The sequence below is a fragment of the Lycium ferocissimum genome, chromosome 4 (genome assembly GCF_029784015.1).
Source record: "Lycium ferocissimum isolate CSIRO_LF1 chromosome 4, AGI_CSIRO_Lferr_CH_V1, whole genome shotgun sequence".
NCBI classification, from domain to species: domain Eukaryota; kingdom Viridiplantae; phylum Streptophyta; class Magnoliopsida; order Solanales; family Solanaceae; genus Lycium; species Lycium ferocissimum.
The window spans coordinates 21,289,550-21,308,148 of NC_081345.1; the positions used below are offsets into that span (position 1 = coordinate 21,289,550).

General features: G+C 38.2%; 2 protein-coding genes and 1 non-coding gene across 6 annotated transcripts; 2 read left to right on the plus strand and 1 right to left on the minus strand.

Annotated features, from left to right (window-relative positions):
- Window positions 1–228: 228 nt before the first annotated feature.
- Window positions 229–17,191, plus strand: LOC132051803 (probable RNA helicase SDE3). Of its 2 annotated transcripts, none has more exons than XM_059443019.1 (5): window positions 229–502; window positions 12,575–13,404; window positions 13,480–13,641; window positions 14,680–16,131; window positions 16,443–17,191. In XM_059443019.1, exons 2-5 carry the CDS (start codon window positions 12,610–12,612, stop codon window positions 16,956–16,958), a joined length of 2,925 nt encoding a protein of 974 aa, XP_059299002.1. In that variant the 5' UTR covers window positions 229–502; window positions 12,575–12,609; the 3' UTR covers window positions 16,959–17,191. The 2 variants fall into 2 exon arrangements, with proteins under 2 accessions (XP_059299002.1, XP_059299001.1); XM_059443018.1 differs by having other exon boundaries at window positions 12,581–13,404.
- LOC132054997 (small nucleolar RNA R71) lies at window positions 9,117–9,222 on the plus strand. Its single transcript, XR_009414465.1, has one exon. It is a non-coding gene; the product is annotated as a small nucleolar RNA R71 (small nucleolar RNA).
- On the minus strand, window positions 17,188–18,599 carry LOC132051804 (non-specific lipid transfer protein GPI-anchored 21-like). 3 transcript variants are annotated; one of them, XM_059443021.1, is made up of 5 exons: window positions 18,139–18,599; window positions 18,000–18,026; window positions 17,788–17,865; window positions 17,427–17,686; window positions 17,188–17,325 (listed from the first exon to the last, which is right to left on the minus strand). In XM_059443021.1, exons 1-4 carry the CDS (start codon window positions 18,488–18,490, stop codon window positions 17,472–17,474), a joined length of 672 nt encoding a protein of 223 aa, XP_059299004.1. In that variant the 5' UTR covers window positions 18,491–18,599; the 3' UTR covers window positions 17,188–17,325; window positions 17,427–17,471. The 3 variants fall into 3 exon arrangements, with proteins under 3 accessions (XP_059299004.1, XP_059299003.1, XP_059299005.1); XM_059443020.1 differs by having other exon boundaries at window positions 17,188–17,357; XM_059443022.1 differs by lacking the exon at window positions 17,188–17,325 and adding an exon at window positions 17,374–17,391.

Genomic DNA, 18,599 nt, shown 5'->3' on the forward strand with positions numbered 1-18,599 from the left:
CTTAAAAAAAGAAACCGGAAATTAAATGCAGAGAACAAAAAATTCTAAGAGGAAATTATTTGTATTTAGTCTTCGACACAATAAAGTGGAAAAGAGAATGTTTGGTTATACTACATTTTTCTTTAATAAATGATCCCACAATAGTCAGGGTCAGGTCCGGGCCCATAAATGGGGGAGTAAGTGGGAAAAAAAAGGTGGCGCATTTGCAAATTATATTTTGTTGCAAACTATTCTATCACGTCGTACGCACAATTATTGCTCATTAACTTACTCTAGTGAACTTGCTAACTTTTGTCCTCCTTTTCCTATCCAAATTGCAACAATGTGCTGTAGAAAAATCACTAGAGTTGTGTAATTTATCTCAATAGAGTGAATTTCTTTTTACCAGGAATATGTACCGTCATTCTTAACCATCAGAATTCAGTGAAAAATTCCACCATTTCCAATCTCAAAAGTTTAAAAAACCCTTCTCTATTCTCTCTTTCAAGTGGCCAAAATCGAGGTAGTCTTTTTTTGTTTCTGTTTTATTTGATCTGCATTTTCAGTTTATGAACTAATTAACTGGTTTGTGATTGTGTGTGTGTGTGTTTTTTTTTTTTTAATGAATAGTGATATTCTGGTTTGATTTTAACATCATCAACTTTCCCTTTCTCTTCGTTATCTGCTTTATGACAATCGTGTTTATTTCTACTTTATTTATTTTTCTATTTGAAATGTATGATTTTTTTTTTTTTGGTTGTCCAAATTCATGTGTTGTTGATGTCGATTTTCACGCATCTGTCATGTTTGTCACCCTGTTACCACATGGATTAATTATCACTGAAACTTCTAGAAGTTTTTTTTTTTTAAAAAAATTGGTCTAGTTTTGATTTCATGTTTCATCCTCTTTGGGATGTAGACTTGATTTTCAATATTTTTACCATGATTCTTGTCTTTCATAGTTACATCTTTGTCTACTATACTAAAATAAATCTCGCTTTAGCATATCAAGAAAAGACAAACTTTTTTTTCTTATTTTATCCTTAACATTAATTACTCATTTCCAAATCAATCTCCAAGTTCAATCAGACTATACACAAATTAAAAAGGGTATTAGTATAAAATATATACTTCATTTATTAATTCTTAAGGAACGTGCAAAGTCAAAAGTGGACAAGTAAAAGTAAACAGAGGGAGTAGCATCGTGAGATTATCATGTTTTCTACTGAGTGAAACAATGTAAGCCGAGTTGGTCAATGTCTGATAATTTTTCAACTGTGACCTCACTTGATTTTTAACATCATTTCTCATTACGACTGTTTTAATTTGTTTGTCTGGTTTTGATTAGTCTAAAAAAGTAAAGAAGATTTTGAATCTTATAGTCTTAAATTAAAGATATGTAGAATGCACCAAAATACCCTTTAATCTTGTGGTCTTAAACATGTCACGTGGAGAGTTGAAATTAAAGAATTATCAAAAAAAGAAAGAGACATTCTTTTTTAAATGGACTAAAAAGAAAACAGGGAGTACTTGTTTTTGCAGTTCTGTTGCTACATGAATCATGTGTAGTTGAGTAGATAAATAAAGGCCTGAAGGAAGAGCAAATTGTGAAGTCCGGTATTATAACCTGTTTAGTTTGAGGATCAATAACTTGGACCATTGTGGTAGTTTAGAAAAGTTGGTTAGGCTCATATAAAACCGGATGCACATTTAACCACCTTTAAGTATTGATACGCACTTGTTAAATGATGTAAAGCGGACGATGTCAAATATAGTAACCCAATTAGGTTGGGGTCGAATCCCACAGGGAATATGGTGTGAAAAGGTTACTAAAGTCGTATAGTACTTTTTTGCGATCTAATTTCATATTCCGTTGAGTTTGTAGAAAGTTGGTTGTTATTGACTAACTGCTAACTAATTGCTTTGGATTGTAATATATGGTAAAAGAAACCAAGGTTGTGTCCCTTTTTAGATAAAGTGTATGCTATGGTGATTGATCATGATATACTTCTAATGGATCGTTATAGGTATGCACTTAACCTCTAATTGAATCCCTAATGTTTCCCAATAGTTAAAATTATTTTTCTTTATGATTTTTCAAATATAAAAGAGTGTATGTGAAGAACGGTTAATTCATGTCAAGTAAATTTTTTTTATTCCTAAGTAAATTTATTAAACAAGGGTTAAAGCTTTGAGGTCTTGTTATTTCTTCCTACCAAACCATACTCACTTTCCCAGGTTAAGCAAAGTTTATGGCTTTAATCAATGTTTGCAACCATCAATTATGAACGAAGAACAAAGAATAAATAAACCTTAATAATCCATTATGCATCTATCAATCCCAATCCCCAATCACAAAACACCCATCCTAGGGTTCACAACCTTAGTAATTAGTTTAGCTATTCATAGTGAATGAAGAACAATAAGAGATAATAGAAATCATAATGTTTACAATTGATTGATTGGAATTGAAAGAAAGTAATTGCAATTGTTTGTTCTCCCCAAAAAGCTTTAAAAACGATGAGTATTCAATGCTATGAGAATAGAGTATAAAACTGATAACTCATCATAAATAAAACCCTATGAGAACTATTTATAAGGTCTAAAATTCGAAATCTTCAAAAAATACAAAACTGTCCCCGACGGAACAAAGTACGGGATGCACAATTAAGTACGTCCCGTACATTCAATGTACGAGATGCCCTTTAGTAACTTAGGTCACCAAGTACGGGACAAATATACGGGTCGTACTTCAAAGTATGTCCCGTCCTTTTTGCCCGTACATCCTCTTCAACAAAGTGACGCATTCTGTTTCTTGCCATCGAGGTATGCGAGACATGTACGGGATGTTCAAATTTGTATGGTCCATACTTCTGCCCAAATGTGTAGACTTTAGTGAAAATTCCTTGTTTTTGCCTTTTAGCACTCAATTTCCCGAAACACATCAAAAACACGTCAAAACAACACAAACTTGCTTAAAAACAAGTAAAACTCATAGTAAAAAAGCATCATATGTGTCGTAATTTTACGGCACATCAACGCCCCCAACTTAAAGTATTTGCTTGTCCTCAAGCAAGTAAAACAATACAAACGACTCAACTAACTTAGATACAACAAAGTAAAAGTGTCTCTGTTAATGGTTTTGGCTAAGAGCTACCGGCATGCATTTCTTTCACGACCGACCCTCTCAATTTTACAATTTCAAACAAGATGTATCACTTCAAACATGTTACAATTCACAATGAAACTTCAATCCATGACATAAAGTTATTGGAGCTATCAATGCATAGACAAACCTTACTTTGAGTAATCACTGGTTTCACAAATTCTTTCAACCATTATACCCTCACGAAGACCAAAGAACGTCCCACACACATAGGTATAAGGATAAACGGGACAAAGACAAAGAAGAAGAGAAACGCTCACACTCACAAAGAAGTTCATGTACTACAAATGCAAAAGACATATGCTTGCCCTTATTTTCAATACTTTCAACTTCGGACGGTTCGGTTGTGGTCACTCTAGGACTTTTTTTCGGGTTGTAATGTAGGCGTAGGGACATGTATGATACATATTTGGATATTAATGACTCACCCTCCTTGAATACTACCCTTCTCTTCACTCTTATTTGCCTTGTCTCCCTCTTTCCACTTTTTCAACTTCGATGTGGTTTGCACACTAATCTATTTCAACTATCTTTTTGTGCCACAATTTTTTGATTTTTTTTTTTCCTTAAGTATTTACAGCAACCACATCGAGTCCTCAACTACTTAACTCACACCACCCCAACTTAGGCTTCACGCCTCTTTCTCACACATGTTTCACCCCCACTTAGGCTTTTAGCCTTTTTTCCTCTATTAGTGTCATGGAGGGAATGGGTGCAATAGATGAAATTAATTCAGACAAGAGTATGGGTTTGTTAACGGCTAGTCAAGAAAAAGGTCAAAGGCTCAAAAGAGGAAAGTAGGGATTATTTACATAACCGGGTAAGGCTTATAAGGTAAAGTGACTAAATTTATACAAAGAAAGCCTACGATCACGTCAATAACCAAACTATCCTAAATATTTAAGCAGGGCAAACCGGGTAAGTTCTCGATTGCAAATGCAAAGCACGAACACAACTAACGACCCACACATTCATTGGCATAAGGATTGTTTTATTGACTACCCAAGCAAACATTCGTTACACATTGTACCCCAATATGCAAAATGTCATAAAAAGTAGCATACATGTCAACACACTAACATATTCCGAGCATATACATCAATTTTTCAGAGAGGATAGGTCATTTTTCCATCAAAAAACCCAAAATCACATATGCATAGCCATAAAAGTTCATCAACCACTACCATCTAAGTCATAATTACTCTATTTTACCTAAACACATAAACATGCCAGTTTCAATAGAAATAAACCCCTGCCCGCAAGGGTGGCTCAGTTGGTTGAGCATGGGGCTTTCATAATGGAGGTCTCAAGTTCGAAACCCCCTGCTACGACGAGGGGATTTTTCTTCGGTCGAGCTCGTCGCGCCGGGCTTGCCTAGTGCGGGTTATCTCTCTGTGGTTTTGCGAGCTGTGCACGGGCGGGGTTTGCAATGCGCACCGAGCGCGCGTTGCGGGTTCCCATGTCATAAAAAATAAAATAAAAAACAGAAATAAACCCCTCAGGAAAAAAACTCTGGCAATGAAAAGCCGATGGGGTCCTAAACACATATATACAAATACACAACTCCAGTAGCCCCACTTCCAACTAAAAGACTATGCACTGTCCCCAGTGCATCAAAATAAGCATAAGTAAGGGCAAGGGGTACCTGAGGTGCGCTAGGCGCTCTGATCATCTCGAGACTGTGCCGCCTCCACAGTTGGAGCTGCAGTATCAGTCTTAGCATCATTAACAGGAACAATGAGCACTGGCACCTCTGTTTTGGTGCCGCTTGATGAAGCTTCCACCCTACTGTTGGCCCGTACTCGAGCGATTCTCTGTCAGAGACTGATGGACAGCTATCTGAATCTGCTCCTTCTTTTCTAGATCCGTCCGGGTATGTATCACTGTATCTACGGCCTGCCCAGGAGGAATCTTAGCTTCTCTCTATCATCTTGTGGCAACTCATCATCCGCCACCAGGCTTACCACATTTGTCAACGACTCAAGGTCCTCTACAATTGGACCAGCGAGCTCCTTAACAATGACCCGATCTCGAGTCTTCACTGCCTACAGTTCGGCCTTTAGCCGATCCAGTTCCACGGTATACTTACTTATGTCACCCCCCGGTCCTTTTCGCTCTAAGGCTGCTAGCCTCACCTCAAATCTATCAAGCGGGGTCTGGAACAACTGATGAACCTGTGCAGCAGTCTCACCGCCTATTGATATTGTCGGTGCATGTCTGGAACAAATATGGCCCATGCCAATAATACTGACGGGAGTCCCTCAAGAATTTCTTCTGCTGATATGCTTTGATTTCATCTGGAATAACACCCGTCACCAAAAAGTTGGCGATATCTGCATACCATGGTGCCATCTCAGAAGACACAGCTAGATTTCTCTCATCTGGGAATGCATCATCTATATCAAGCTTCTCTGACGGTCTCCCAGGTTCTTCAAGCCGTGAGAGATGATCTGCTACCTGATTTTCGGACCCTTTGCGATCTTTCACCTCGAAGTCAAATTCTTGCAACAAGAGGACCTATCTAATTAATCGTGGCTTTGTATCTTTCTTCGCCATCAGATACCTCAACGCTGCATGATTCGGTGTATACCACTGCCTTGGACCCCAACAGGTAGGCCCTGAATTTCTCAAAAGCATATGCAATAGCAAGTAGCTCTTGCTCAGCCACTGTGTAATTCATCTGCGGCCCTTGAGCGTTTTCTTTGGCATAGTAAATTAGGTGCATGATCTTAATATGCCTCTGACCAAGCACATCAATATAGTAAAATCACTCGCATCACACATCAACTCAAATGGCAGAGATCAATCAGGAGATACAATAATAGGAGTAGAAGTCAGGCGCTCCTTCAATTCATCAAATGCCTTGCGGCATTTCTCATCAAACTCGAACTTAGCCTCTTTTTCAAGAAGCTTGCACATTGGATTTGCTATCTTGGAGAAGTCTTTAATAAAGCGCCGATAGAAACCAGCATGCCCCAAGAAACTTCGGATTCCTTTCACAGAGATAGGTGGAGGAAGCTTGACAATAACATCAATTTTAGCTTGATCAACCTCAATCCCTTTCTTAGAGATTTTGTGACCGAGGACGACCCCTTCCTTCATCATAAAATGGCATTTCTCCCAATTAAGCACAAAATTAGTCTCCTCACATCTCTTCAGCACGTGACCCAAATGGTCAAAACATTCATCAAATGAATCTTCTACAACCGAAAAATCATCCATGAAGACCTCCAAGAGGTTGTCAATAGACACCATACATAGCTGAAAAGTAGCTGGTGCATTAGAAAGACCAAACGACATCCTATTGAGAGCAAACGTCCCGTCCCATACGGACAAGTGAAAGTAGTCTTCTCCTGGTCTTCAAGAGCAATATTAATTTGGTTGTAGCCAAAGTACCCATCTAGGAAGCAATAATATGACCTTCTCGCCAGCCGATCAAGCATCTGATCAATAAAAGGCATGGGGAAATGGTCCTTGCAAGTAGCAGAATTCAACTTTCGATAATCCATACAGACACGCCACCCAATCACCGTCCTTGTAGGAATCAATTCGTCCTTAGCATTAGGAACCACCATGATGCCTCCCTTCTTCGGAACACATTAGACCGACTCACCTATTTACTATCTGCGATAGGATAAACAACTCCAGCATCTAACAATTTTATAATATCTTTCTTGACCACCTCTTGCATGGTTGAATTCAATCTTCTCTGATGTTCAACACTCGGTGTACTATCCTCTTCCAGATGAATTTTATGCTCACAAATACCAGAAGGAATACCCCAAATGCCTGCAATGGTCCACCCAATTTCACGTCTGTATTCTCGCAAAATTTCTAGCAACCTCCTTGTCTGATCATCATTCAGCAATGCAGACACAATCACTGGCAAAGTATTATCAACACCTAGAAATTCATACCTCAGATGTGAAGGAAGTTCGCTAAGCTCGGCTTCACGCGGCCGGTAGATGGTTTCTTTGGAGGTGTCTTTCTGTTTTCAAGATCAAGGTCAAGCTTCTTTGGTTGGTAAGAATAGGAACCCAACCCCACAAGAGAATTCACCGTCTCCACATAACCTTCTATATCACGATCGAAGTTCACAAGAATGGCTGCTAGAGCCTCACCCAAACACTCTTCCTCCATTTTAAATTCAACAACTTCATCCACCACATCAATAGAATCAATAACCGAAATGCTTTCGCAAGCACTCGGTAACTTCATCCCGTTATTCACTTGGAAAGTAACTTCCTTATCGTTGACTCGGAGAATGATTTCATTCTTTTCAGAATCCATAAGAGCCCTTCCTGTAGCAAGGAAAGGTCTTCCCAAGATAATAGGAATATCCCTATCAACAGCAAAATCGAGGATTACAAAATCAGCAGGCAACAATAATTCACCAACCCTAACAAGCACATCATCCACAACTCCAACTGGCCTTTTAATAGATCTATCAACCATCTGCAATCGCATGGTGGTAGGTCTAGGCATTCCCAAACCCAATTGCTTATAGATAGCAAGAGGCATAAGATTTATGCTAGCCCCATTATCACATAAAGCGCGAGCAAAATCATGCTGACCAACATAACATGGAATAGTAAAGGCCCCTGGATCCTCCTTCTTCTGAACATTGGTAGTGGATATAATAGAACTAACACGATGAGTCAGTCACAGTGTCATGCTTGATAGATCTCTTCTTAGTTAACATCTCCTTCAAATTTTTGATAGATCTCTTCTTAGTTAACATCTCCTTCAAATTTTTGGCAAACCCTGGCATCTCTTAAAAGGCGTCAAGAAAAGGGAAAGCTGCTTCAACTGATCATAGAACCTCTGACATTTATCATCTTCGGTCTTCTTTGCCAACCTCTGAGGAAAGGGAGGTGTGGCTTTAAATAATTGAGTCAAAGGACGAAGAGCCCCTTTAACCGTTGACTTACTAATTTCAGTCTTTGCCCTCCTGCTTTTTAGAACTTACTGGAACATCATGAACTTGCTTAACAATAGAAACTTCTGTCTGGACCTCATCAAATGGCACATCAGATTGTGCCTCTTCTTCTTCAACAACTGGCTTGAGATTTATCACCTTCTTTTCAGCACTTTGGAGTATTTTACCACTCCGAGTACTGATAGCATATACAGTGTCTACACCACCTCCGCCATTCTTCAGATTCGAAATAGTATCACTAGGAAGTCCTCCCTTCTGTGGAGGGTGTTGTTCTCTGAAAATATCTAGCATCTGCGACTTGAGCTTCTGAATGGAAGCTATGTGAGAGCCCATTGTTTCTATCAGCCCCTTCAATATTCTATCTGCTTTGTCTTGGTTGGCTAGCACCTTTTCAAGCATGCTCTCCAACTTAGAACTCCCTTGTTCAGTCGACGGACCCTTCGATGGAATATAGGGATTGGAACTCCTATTTCCAAAGTTATTGTTATTTTTGTAGTTTTCCTGGTTCGAGCCACAATAGTTGTTGTTGTAATTACCTTGTCCCTATTGAGGTCTCCATTGATTTTGAGTATGATTTTGATAGCCTCCTTGATAATTCTGCCTTTGGTAACCCCCTTGAGAGTTATTAACATAGTTAGCATCCTAATACTGCATAGGGGCGATATGGACCCTCTTGAACTTGGTACATTCCCTTAGGCATTCTTGGAACTTCTTCAACAACATTAACCTTCTTAGCTTTCTTTTCATCAAGTCTCTTGATCAGCAAAGAAATATTGGTTGCTATCTGAGCTAGCGTCTCTTTGAGTTTCTTGGTTCTCCTTCATAATGTTATGGATCATTGGAGCTCCATAGGCTACACTGTCACTACCACCCGAAGGCCATGCTTAATTGTGAGCAGTAAACTTATCAAGCAACTGAGTGATTCGGGCATAAGTCTTGTCCATAAAACACCCACCAACTGCATTGTTTACGGCTGCTTGTGTCAACAGATCTAGCCCTCTATAGAACTTCTCCATCAAAATATTTTTTGAAAAACCATGATTAGGAGACTTTTGCAAATATTCCTTGAATCTCTCCCAAGCTTTAAATAGTTGTTCCCCTGGAAGCTGTTTGAAATCATATATCTTGTCACGAATCTCAGCTTTCTTGCTTGGCGAAAACCTCTTCTTAAGAAAAACAACAAGAAGCTCTCTCCACGTATGAATAGTGTTGTGAGGCAGCTTCTTAAACCAAACTCTTGCTTCATCGGCTAAAGAGTATTTGAAAAGTCTTAGCCGAACAACATCATCTGGAACAGCATTCTGCATATGTTGGGCTCACACACACACGAAGTTCTTCAAATGTCTGTGAGGGTCATCATCGGTAGAGTTCCAAAAATATCCCTCAAGTTTGAGCAGTTGGTAGATAGTGGAGTCAATCTTGCAGTTTGTAGCATTAATCCTCAGTGGAACAATAGCAGAGGCATATTCCACCTCTTCTAACATATCCGCAAAAACATTCTCCATCTCCACTTCCACTGGTGGGTCTTGCACTTGCACATTCCTATGACCACCTGCTCCACATCCTCTTCTGTTGTTCATGATCACCGAGTTCACAGTAAACAACAAACAAGGTGTGATGGAATAGAAAAAGACTTTAAGTAAAGCATAAACTCTTTAGTAATTTCAAAACCATATTCCCCGGTAACGGCACTAAAATTTGATACGCTCAAATTACACCTCTTAAATGATGTAAAGCAGATGATGTCAAATATAGTGAATCAACTAGGTTGGAGTCGAATTCCATAGGGAATATGGTGTGAAAAGGTTACTAAAGTCGTATAGTACTTTCTTGCGGTCTAGTTTCGTATTCCGTTGAGTTTGTAAAAAGTTGGTTGTTATTAACTAATTGCTTTGGATTGTAATATATGGTAAAAGAAACCAAGGTTGTGTTCCCCTTTAGATAAAGTGTATGCTATGGTGATTGATCATGATATACGTCTAATGGATCGTTATAAGAATGCACTTAACCTCTAATTGAATCCCTAATGTTTCCCAACAGTTAAAGATTATTTTTCTTTATGATTTTCCACAAATATAGAAGAGTATATGTGAAGAACGGTTAATTCATGCCAAGTAAATTTCTCTTATTCCTAAGTGAATTTATTAAATAAGGGTTAAATTAAAGCCTTGAGTTCTTGTTATTTATTCCTACCAAACCAACTCACTTTCCCAACTTAAGCAAAGTTTATGGCTTTAATTAATGTTTGCAACCATCAATTATGAACGAAGAACAAAGAATAATAAATCATAACAATCCATTATGCATATATCAATCCTAATCCCCAATCACAAAACACCCATCCTAGGGTTCACAACCTTAGTAATTGGTTTAGCTATTCATAGTGAATGAAGAGCAATAAGAGATAATAGAAATCATAATGCTTACAATTGATTGATTGGAATTGAAAGAATGTAATTGCAATTGTTGTTCTCCCCAAAAAGCTTTAAAAACTATGAATATTCAATGCTATGAGAATAGAGTCTAAATTTGATAACTCATCATGAATAAATTACACTTGTCTATGATAGTTTTGTTGGTAATGTACAAAAATGATCTTGAAAGTGGTTGGTTTTGAACTTTTGACTCCGCTTGCCCCATCGGCAAAACTTCAAGTTTAACAAATTTCGGCCCATGGGCAACACTTTTGCTTTTAAACCTTGAAATTTTGTCCGTGGAACAAGTTAGGGCCAAAAGTACAAGGGCAACTATTTTCAAGGTCGTTAGATATGATATTCCAACTTTTTTTACCTTTAAACGATACCACAGCAGTTAGAGTCTAGGCCCACAGATTGGGGTTTAAGCAAAAAAAAAAAAAAAAAAAAAAAATTGACACATTTGCAAATTATATTTTATTTACACACTATTCTCTTGCTCATGACATAATTCATGTTCACTTTACTACTTACTAACTTGAGTGTAGATTATCAAATTTCATCATGACTTTGTTACCCAATCTTTATTCCCTTTCTAATCTCTAAATCTTCTTTTTCTATCCAAAATGCAAAATGTGTTGTATTGGAAATTGCTAGACAAGTGTAATTTATCTCAAGGGAGTGAAACTTTTACCAGGAATATGTACCGCCGTCTCTTAACCTTGAGAATTCGGTGAGACATTCAACCATTTCTGATCTCAAGCTTAAACCTTCTCTATTCTCTCATTCAAGTGGCCAAAAATCTAGGTGGGTTTTCCTTCATTTTCAGTTTTATGCACTATTAACTCGTTCGTGATTGTGAGTTTTCTTTTTTATGAGTAGGGATATTCTGGTTTGATTATAGCAGCAACTTTCCCTTTCTCTTGGCTATCTGCTTTATGACAACTGTGTTTATTTCTACTTCGTTTTTCTTTTTGAAATTTATTTTGTTTTCTTCAAATTCATATGTTGTTGATGTTGATTTTCACGCATTGGTCATGTCTGTCTCAGTTTGTTTTCTTTTAATTGACAGTTAGTACTTCACGATTATTATCACTGAAACTTGTAAAAGCTTTTGTAAATTTTGATCCATTTTTCGTCGTCTTTGAGTGAAGTATCAACAAATCCTGATGTAGACTTGATTTTCAATATTTTTACCGTGATTTCTTATAGCATCTTGAGATTACCATGTTTCTACTGAGTGAAACAATGTAGGCCCTGTTGAGGTCTGAGAATCTTCAAATGTGATTTTTAACATCATTTTCTCCTTACTACTTGTTTTTGCCGTTCTGTTGCTACATGAATCATGTGAAGTTGAGTAGATAAATAAATGAAGGAAGAACAAATGTGAAGTCCATTAGCCTTTGTGTTACTATAACCTGTTTATTTTGAGGATCGCTAACTGGGAACCTTGTGATAGTTTAGAAAAGTTGATTAGGCTCATAATTGCTTTCAGGGTATTCGGAAAACTGGATGCATATTTACCACCTAAAGTATCAAAAAACGAGAACTTGCATTGAAAGCCCCTTTATATTCTATTGCTGGCGACAACCATTTGTGCTATGTCATTATGCTAATTAATGATTCTTAATAATGTCAAATACATGAATAATTCATAAATACAACATTGGCATTCTTACTTTCAGATTAGTTTCCTTAAAAAGGTTATCTGTACCTATTACCTATTATCCTGAATAATGTGTAAAAGCTAGAAGCAAATACTGGCTGTGTATCTATATACATGCTCTCTACAGTGTATTAGCATTTCTAATGGCATTTCATTTTAACATTCTCTTTCATGAAAGATTTTGGACTGAGTCCTGGATTTTCCTCTGTTACCCAATCTAAACGTGCTTGTTGATCTATTTCTCATCATTTTCATTTTACTTTCTTCTTAGATTTATTGGGATGATTAGATTGTTTGTGTAACAGTGATTTGGTTAAGTGTTAAGTAGGGTTACTTTGTTGTGGTAATTCATGTTTACTTTGTCCATGAATCTGAAAAATTGGCAGTCGTACAATAACTTTGGTTGACAGCTGCAGGTTCTTCTTGAAATTCCTCTCAACTACTCATGGGCACAGTTACTGATAAGTCGGATGATGAATACTCAGTAATTAGTGATAGAGGAGACATCGGATTTGTTGACTTTGACAAATATAAATCAGCTTGTAGCTACAATCCAAATGAAGAGAGCGATATAGTTGTTATATCTGTTCCATTTCCGCTGATAGGGGGAAAACCTAAATCAGGATTTGTTGGAGAAAGTGTTGTCGATTCAATCACAATAGAGAATACCACTAATGAGTCCCTGGACCTGTGGTCAATTAAGATCTACGACTCGAAACCTGAGGATTCATTCACGCTATCTCTGATGGAACCTCCAGCTGCTTGTTCTGACGTGGAATATGTTCAACAATTCATGGAGTCCTTTAGCTTAGAGGATAGAATGTTACGACCGGGCCAGACACTAACAGTATGGTTGATTTGTAAACCCAAAGAAATTGGATTGCACACATCAGCTGTGCATTTCAATGTGGGTGAGGAGAACATAGAAAGATTAGTTTTTGTCTTGGCTGAGGATAAGGTTTCCCAGTCCCTGGCTTCGAGTAGGCCATTCCACAGAGACAGAAAGAAGAAAGCACCAGCAGTAGATGTTTTTGCTGTTAATGGATATGTTAGGGGTTCTCGTCCTACAAGGGCTTCACGAGGATTCAGAAACAGGCTTCAGTCATATCCAATTCCGCAGGATGTAAGGGAAATGATAGAGACGAAACAATTTCCTGATGTTATTGGGCAAGGCTTAAGAAAAGATAATTACATTGCTTACTTCAGAACTTTACTAGCAATTGAAGAAATCAAGATGGAGGTGTGTGTTCAAATTTTGATTTGAAGTAATACTTCATTTTCGGTAGTTCCTAAATCTTATAGGTTCTTGCATCAGGAAGACATGAGGGACTATGATATGGAGTCTGTCACCATGAAGCGTAGGGGCCCACAGTTTTTGTCTCTTGATGTCCCAGGGCTAGCTGAGAGGAGGCCATCACTTGTTTATGGAGATTATATCTTCGCAAAGCTAGCTACAACAGATGCTAGCCCTTATCAGGTGCATTAACATTTGTGCTCTGGTTTATGTCATAAGCTGCCATAATAATTTAAGCTCTCTTTAGTGCATAATTTGGTGAAAATAATTACAAATCCATGGCACCTGTAGGTTCTCAAAGTTCAAAAATCATTTGATGTATTTATACATCCAAATTTCTCCTCCTGTCATCTTCCTGTTACCTTTAAAATTACATTCTCTTGAAATATTCATGTTGTGGTAGAACTTCAGCATTTTTTGCTACTCCCTCTGTCCCAATTTATGTGACACACTTTCCTTTTTAGTATGTCCCAAAAAGAATGATACATTTCCTTATTTGACAACAAAATAACTTTAAACTTTACCCTTCACGCTTAACGAGATGATCTATAACCACACAAACATCTTTGGCTTATTTTAGACCATAAGATTCAAAAGTCTTCCTTATTTCTTAAACTTCGTGTCCAGTCAAACTATATCACATAAATTGGGACGGGGGGAGTATTTATTATGTGACCAGGAGGTCACAGGTTTGAGCTGTGGAAACAGCCTCTTGCAGAAATGCAAGGTAAAGTTGCGTACAATAGGCCCTTATGGTCTGGCCCTTCCCCAGACCCCGCGCATAGCGGGAGCTTAGTGCACCGGGCTGCCCTTCTTTTTTTTTAATCTTCCTTGAGTCTTTTTCTTATTTTTTCTGTTTTTAGTTTCATTTTCATCTATTTTATGGGAAAGGATGAGAACTTTTGTGATTCTGGCTGCTATATCTGTTTTATTTCAGTTGCATGTCAGTATAATCAGCAGAAGGCCCGAGGTTCAATTACTAGGGGATGATGATATTCAATGGAATCCAATATTCACTCTTTAGGGCAATTAAGCTGCCCAATGTTCTAAGATACGTGTTAAAAGTTTCACTCTTGTCTAAGATATGCATATGAAGAAGTTTTAAGAACAGATTAAAAAAAATGATGATATATCTGCGACATTTTATACATGAACTTGAAAGATCAAAAGTAGTACAAATGTATTAACATGAACTTGGTGATTTTGGTGGTTCTTGCACAGGGTTATATCCACCGAGTTGAGGCGGAAGAAGTATATTTGAAGTTTGAGAAAGAATTCCACATCAACCATGTTGCTGGAAACCTTTATAATGTGCAGTTCGCATTCAATCGTATAGGTGTGCGGAGGTTACATCAAGCCATTGAAGCTACAGAAAGCTTAAATGAGGAAGTTCTCTTTCCATCAGGCATAGCCAGAACGAGAAATATACAAGCTGCTAGACTGGCACCTATTTCATGTACGCTTAACGAGGAGCAGACGAGTGCAGTTGAAAAGATTCTTGGGTGCAAAGGAGGGGCTCCATATGTTATCCATGGGCCTCCTGGTACGGGCAAAACATGGACTATTATAGAAGCTATCGTCCAGCTACACATTATGAGGAAATATGCTCGAGTTCTGGTCTGTGCACCTTCAAATAGTGCTGCAGACCATATACTTGAGAAACTTGTCAGTCAGCAGAATGTTAAAGTGCAGGACCATGAAGTTCTTAGGTTGAATGCACTCACACGTCCTTTAGACGATGTGAATCCTAGTTACATTCGCTTTTGCAATGTGGAAGATGATGGTTTCAAGTGTCCTCTTCTCAGGGACCTTAGAAGATATAGGATTATCATATCTACATATGCTAGTTCATGTCTTCTTTATGCAGAAGGCATACAACAGGGACACTTCTCTCATATTTTCTTGGATGAGGCAGGACAGGCATCGGAGCCTGATACCATGATTCCTCTTTCTCATCTTTTAAAGGAGGAGACAGTAGTTGTACTTGCTGGTGACCCACTGCAACTTGGTCCAATAGTTTTCTCAAAAGATGCTGAAAATTATGGATTGGGGATGTCATATATGGAAAGGTTATTTGAATGCAAGTTATATGGTGATCTCAACGAAAATTATGCTACCAGACTAGTAAAGAACTACCGGTGTCATAAAGTAATTCTGAAGCTTCCCTCAGAAATGTTTTATGAAGGACAGTTGATCCCATGTAAAGAAGATAAAATTTCTAAGACTTGGGTGGACCTGCTTCCAAACAAGGAATTTCCTTTGCTTTTCATTGGTATACAAGGTTGTGATGAAAGGGAAGGAAACAACCCATCGTGGTTCAATAGGATCGAGGCGAGCAAGGTTGTAGAGATCATTAGAGATCTAATAGAGAACAAAGGTATGAAAGAGGAAGATATTGGGGTGATAACACCTTACAGACAGCAAGTACTGAAAATAAGAAAAGTCCTTGAGAGTTTTGAATGGGTTGATATAAAGGTTGGTAGTGTGGAGCAATTCCAAGGTCAGGAAAGAGAAGTTATTATCATATCGACCGTCCGATCAACTATACAACACAATGACTTTGATAGAATCCACTACTTAGGATTTTTAAGCAATCCGAGAAGGTTTAATGTTGCTGCTACAAGAGCCAGATCATTGCTTGTAGTTATCGGGAATCCACACATCATCTGCAAGGTAAGTCTGTATTTATTTTCTGCTACTGCAACTTGAAGTACCAATATGGATTTGGTTTGCTATAGTAAAGGTGGAGGTTCTGTCTAAACTTTTTGGACAATTTTCTGATCCTGGTGATACCTATTGTTGGCAACTGTTGGAGTTGAATATTTGCAGGGAATAAAAGTTGAATTAGAAAAAAAATACTTTCCTCTTGAATTTGCTGTGGGCATATGTGGAGCTTAAAATAATGAATCATGAGACCTATTTTGCGAATTGCTTTATTTATGAGCGAGAAATGCCATTATTTATTGACATATACAATATGGCAGGACCCCTACTGGAACAAGCTTTTGTGGTATTGTGCAGACAATGGCTCCTACAAGGGCTGCTTCTTACCTGAAAAAGTGGAGATCCTTCAAGAGGATTCTGGACAAGCAAATAATTGGTGTGATGGCGGGGCACAAGAAAATAACTGGGACGGTGAAGGTGCACAAGCTAATGATTGGGACCAAGACCAAGGGGGACAAGTTAACAATTGGGACGAAGACCAAGGGGAACAAATTAACAATGGTGACCAAGACCAAGGGGGACAAGTTAACGATTGGGACCAGCACCAAGGGGCACAAGCTAATGATTGGGACCAAGACCAAGGGGAACAGGCTAATGATTGGGACCAAGACGAAGATGGACAAGCTAAGAATTGGAATGATGAAAGCACTTGCGATAATGAAGAGAAACAGAATCTTCAGCCATCTCCCGAGGTTCAATGGGGTACAGTTCAGCAAACTGAATACATCCCTGACCCTGTTGTGGATGAAGCTGAATGGTCTGATGGTTGGAAATAACTGCAGTAGGAGCATAGCTTAGTTTATTATGCAATGGGCTGAAACTTTTCGAGTTTGCGTTGAACCTCAAAACTCAACAGAAAGATTTGTTTTCAGATTCTGCAGTAGAATATGCAGTTTTTGCTTTCTGAAAAATTCAAGCTCAAGAATGCCTGCATTGTATCTACATATATACAGTATCTACATATATACAGCCTATATATTAAATGGTGACGTGGAAAGTTCAAGCTCTACATCTTGAGACCTCAAATTTGTTATTTTCCATGACACTCAATGCAATGAATGTTATCAAAACAGGGCCAAACTGATGTACATCACACTTCGAACGAATGTCTATAAACTACAAGCAAGCTCCCTAAAATATACTCTATAAGCTACAAGCAAGCTCCCTAAAATATACTCCGTAAACTACAAGCAAGCTCCCTAAAATATACTCCGTAAACTACAAGCAAGCTCCCTCAAATATACTCCATTTTTTTTTTTTTTCCCAAAAAGAGGGAGTGAGTTGCCAATTCAGTTAAACTGCAAAGCCATCACTCCACAGGCTGCTAGAAGAACAAATACTGAAAATCTCTGGGAACTCTGAGCTGCTGATGGTATCAAATTAGGCTTAAATCCGGAATTTGTATCAGGGTCTCCAACGCTGTCTGTTGGAGGTGGTGATAAATCTGGTGTTTTATCAGCCACTGGTCCCGAAGGAGGTGTGAATGGCTGAGGTACATTAGCAGCTGCAAAATGTGCAAGAAAACAACACCACCCATAAACCATTTTAGACTTCAACATTCAACAAGTTCAATTACATTTCACCAGAAAATCAGAGTTTTATTACCTTCAGGACTAGGAGATGGAGGTGACCTAGGTCTTTGAGATGACCTAGGAGATTCTGTTGGTCTTAAGTTAGCTGGACCTGTCAACCAGAAACATTTTTTTTAATCCCAATTTTTTCTCACAAGTGAAGATTTAATCATCTCTTTTTCCATATTTAAACTAAAATCAAGAAATGCTGGTGCCAAAATTAAATAAATTGAGTAACTTTGGTACCTGGAGCTGGATTAGGGGAAGGTGATGCTGCAATGTAGTGATACAAGTGAGAATTAGTGATCTAATATCAATCTGCTCAAATTTTGAATTCAGTAGTAAGTGAACTGTTTTAATTTCACGTATAGTCATTGAACTTTACCTTTGCACTGGAAGGGGACACCAGCCATGTTACAAGCTTTAGGGAGGGAAATTGCTAAAGTCCTGTTAATGGGAACGCGAAAAGGAACATTTCCAGTAACAATAAGGCAGAGGCAATCTGTGCCATTGCTCATGACATACTTGAGAGATCGGCAACAATCTGAAGTTGGCGAAGAATTATTGCTCCCACCATTGCTAATAAAGTTTATGCAAGGGCTAAAACTACGTAGCATTGCCGCGCTACACGCTGTACCATTCTGCCCTGAAACTAATTGAGTGCTGAAAATCGTTAAGACAATGGCCAAAATTGACACTAACTGTTGTGAATTCTTTAAGAATTTCAACCCTTCCATATTTGAATGAATTTTAAAGATTTGGAGAATTAGTTAAAAGGGAATGTGCTAGGACCAAGGAGGAAAGATGAATGTATAGAAGCTTGGTGTTGGATATGGAAGACATTAA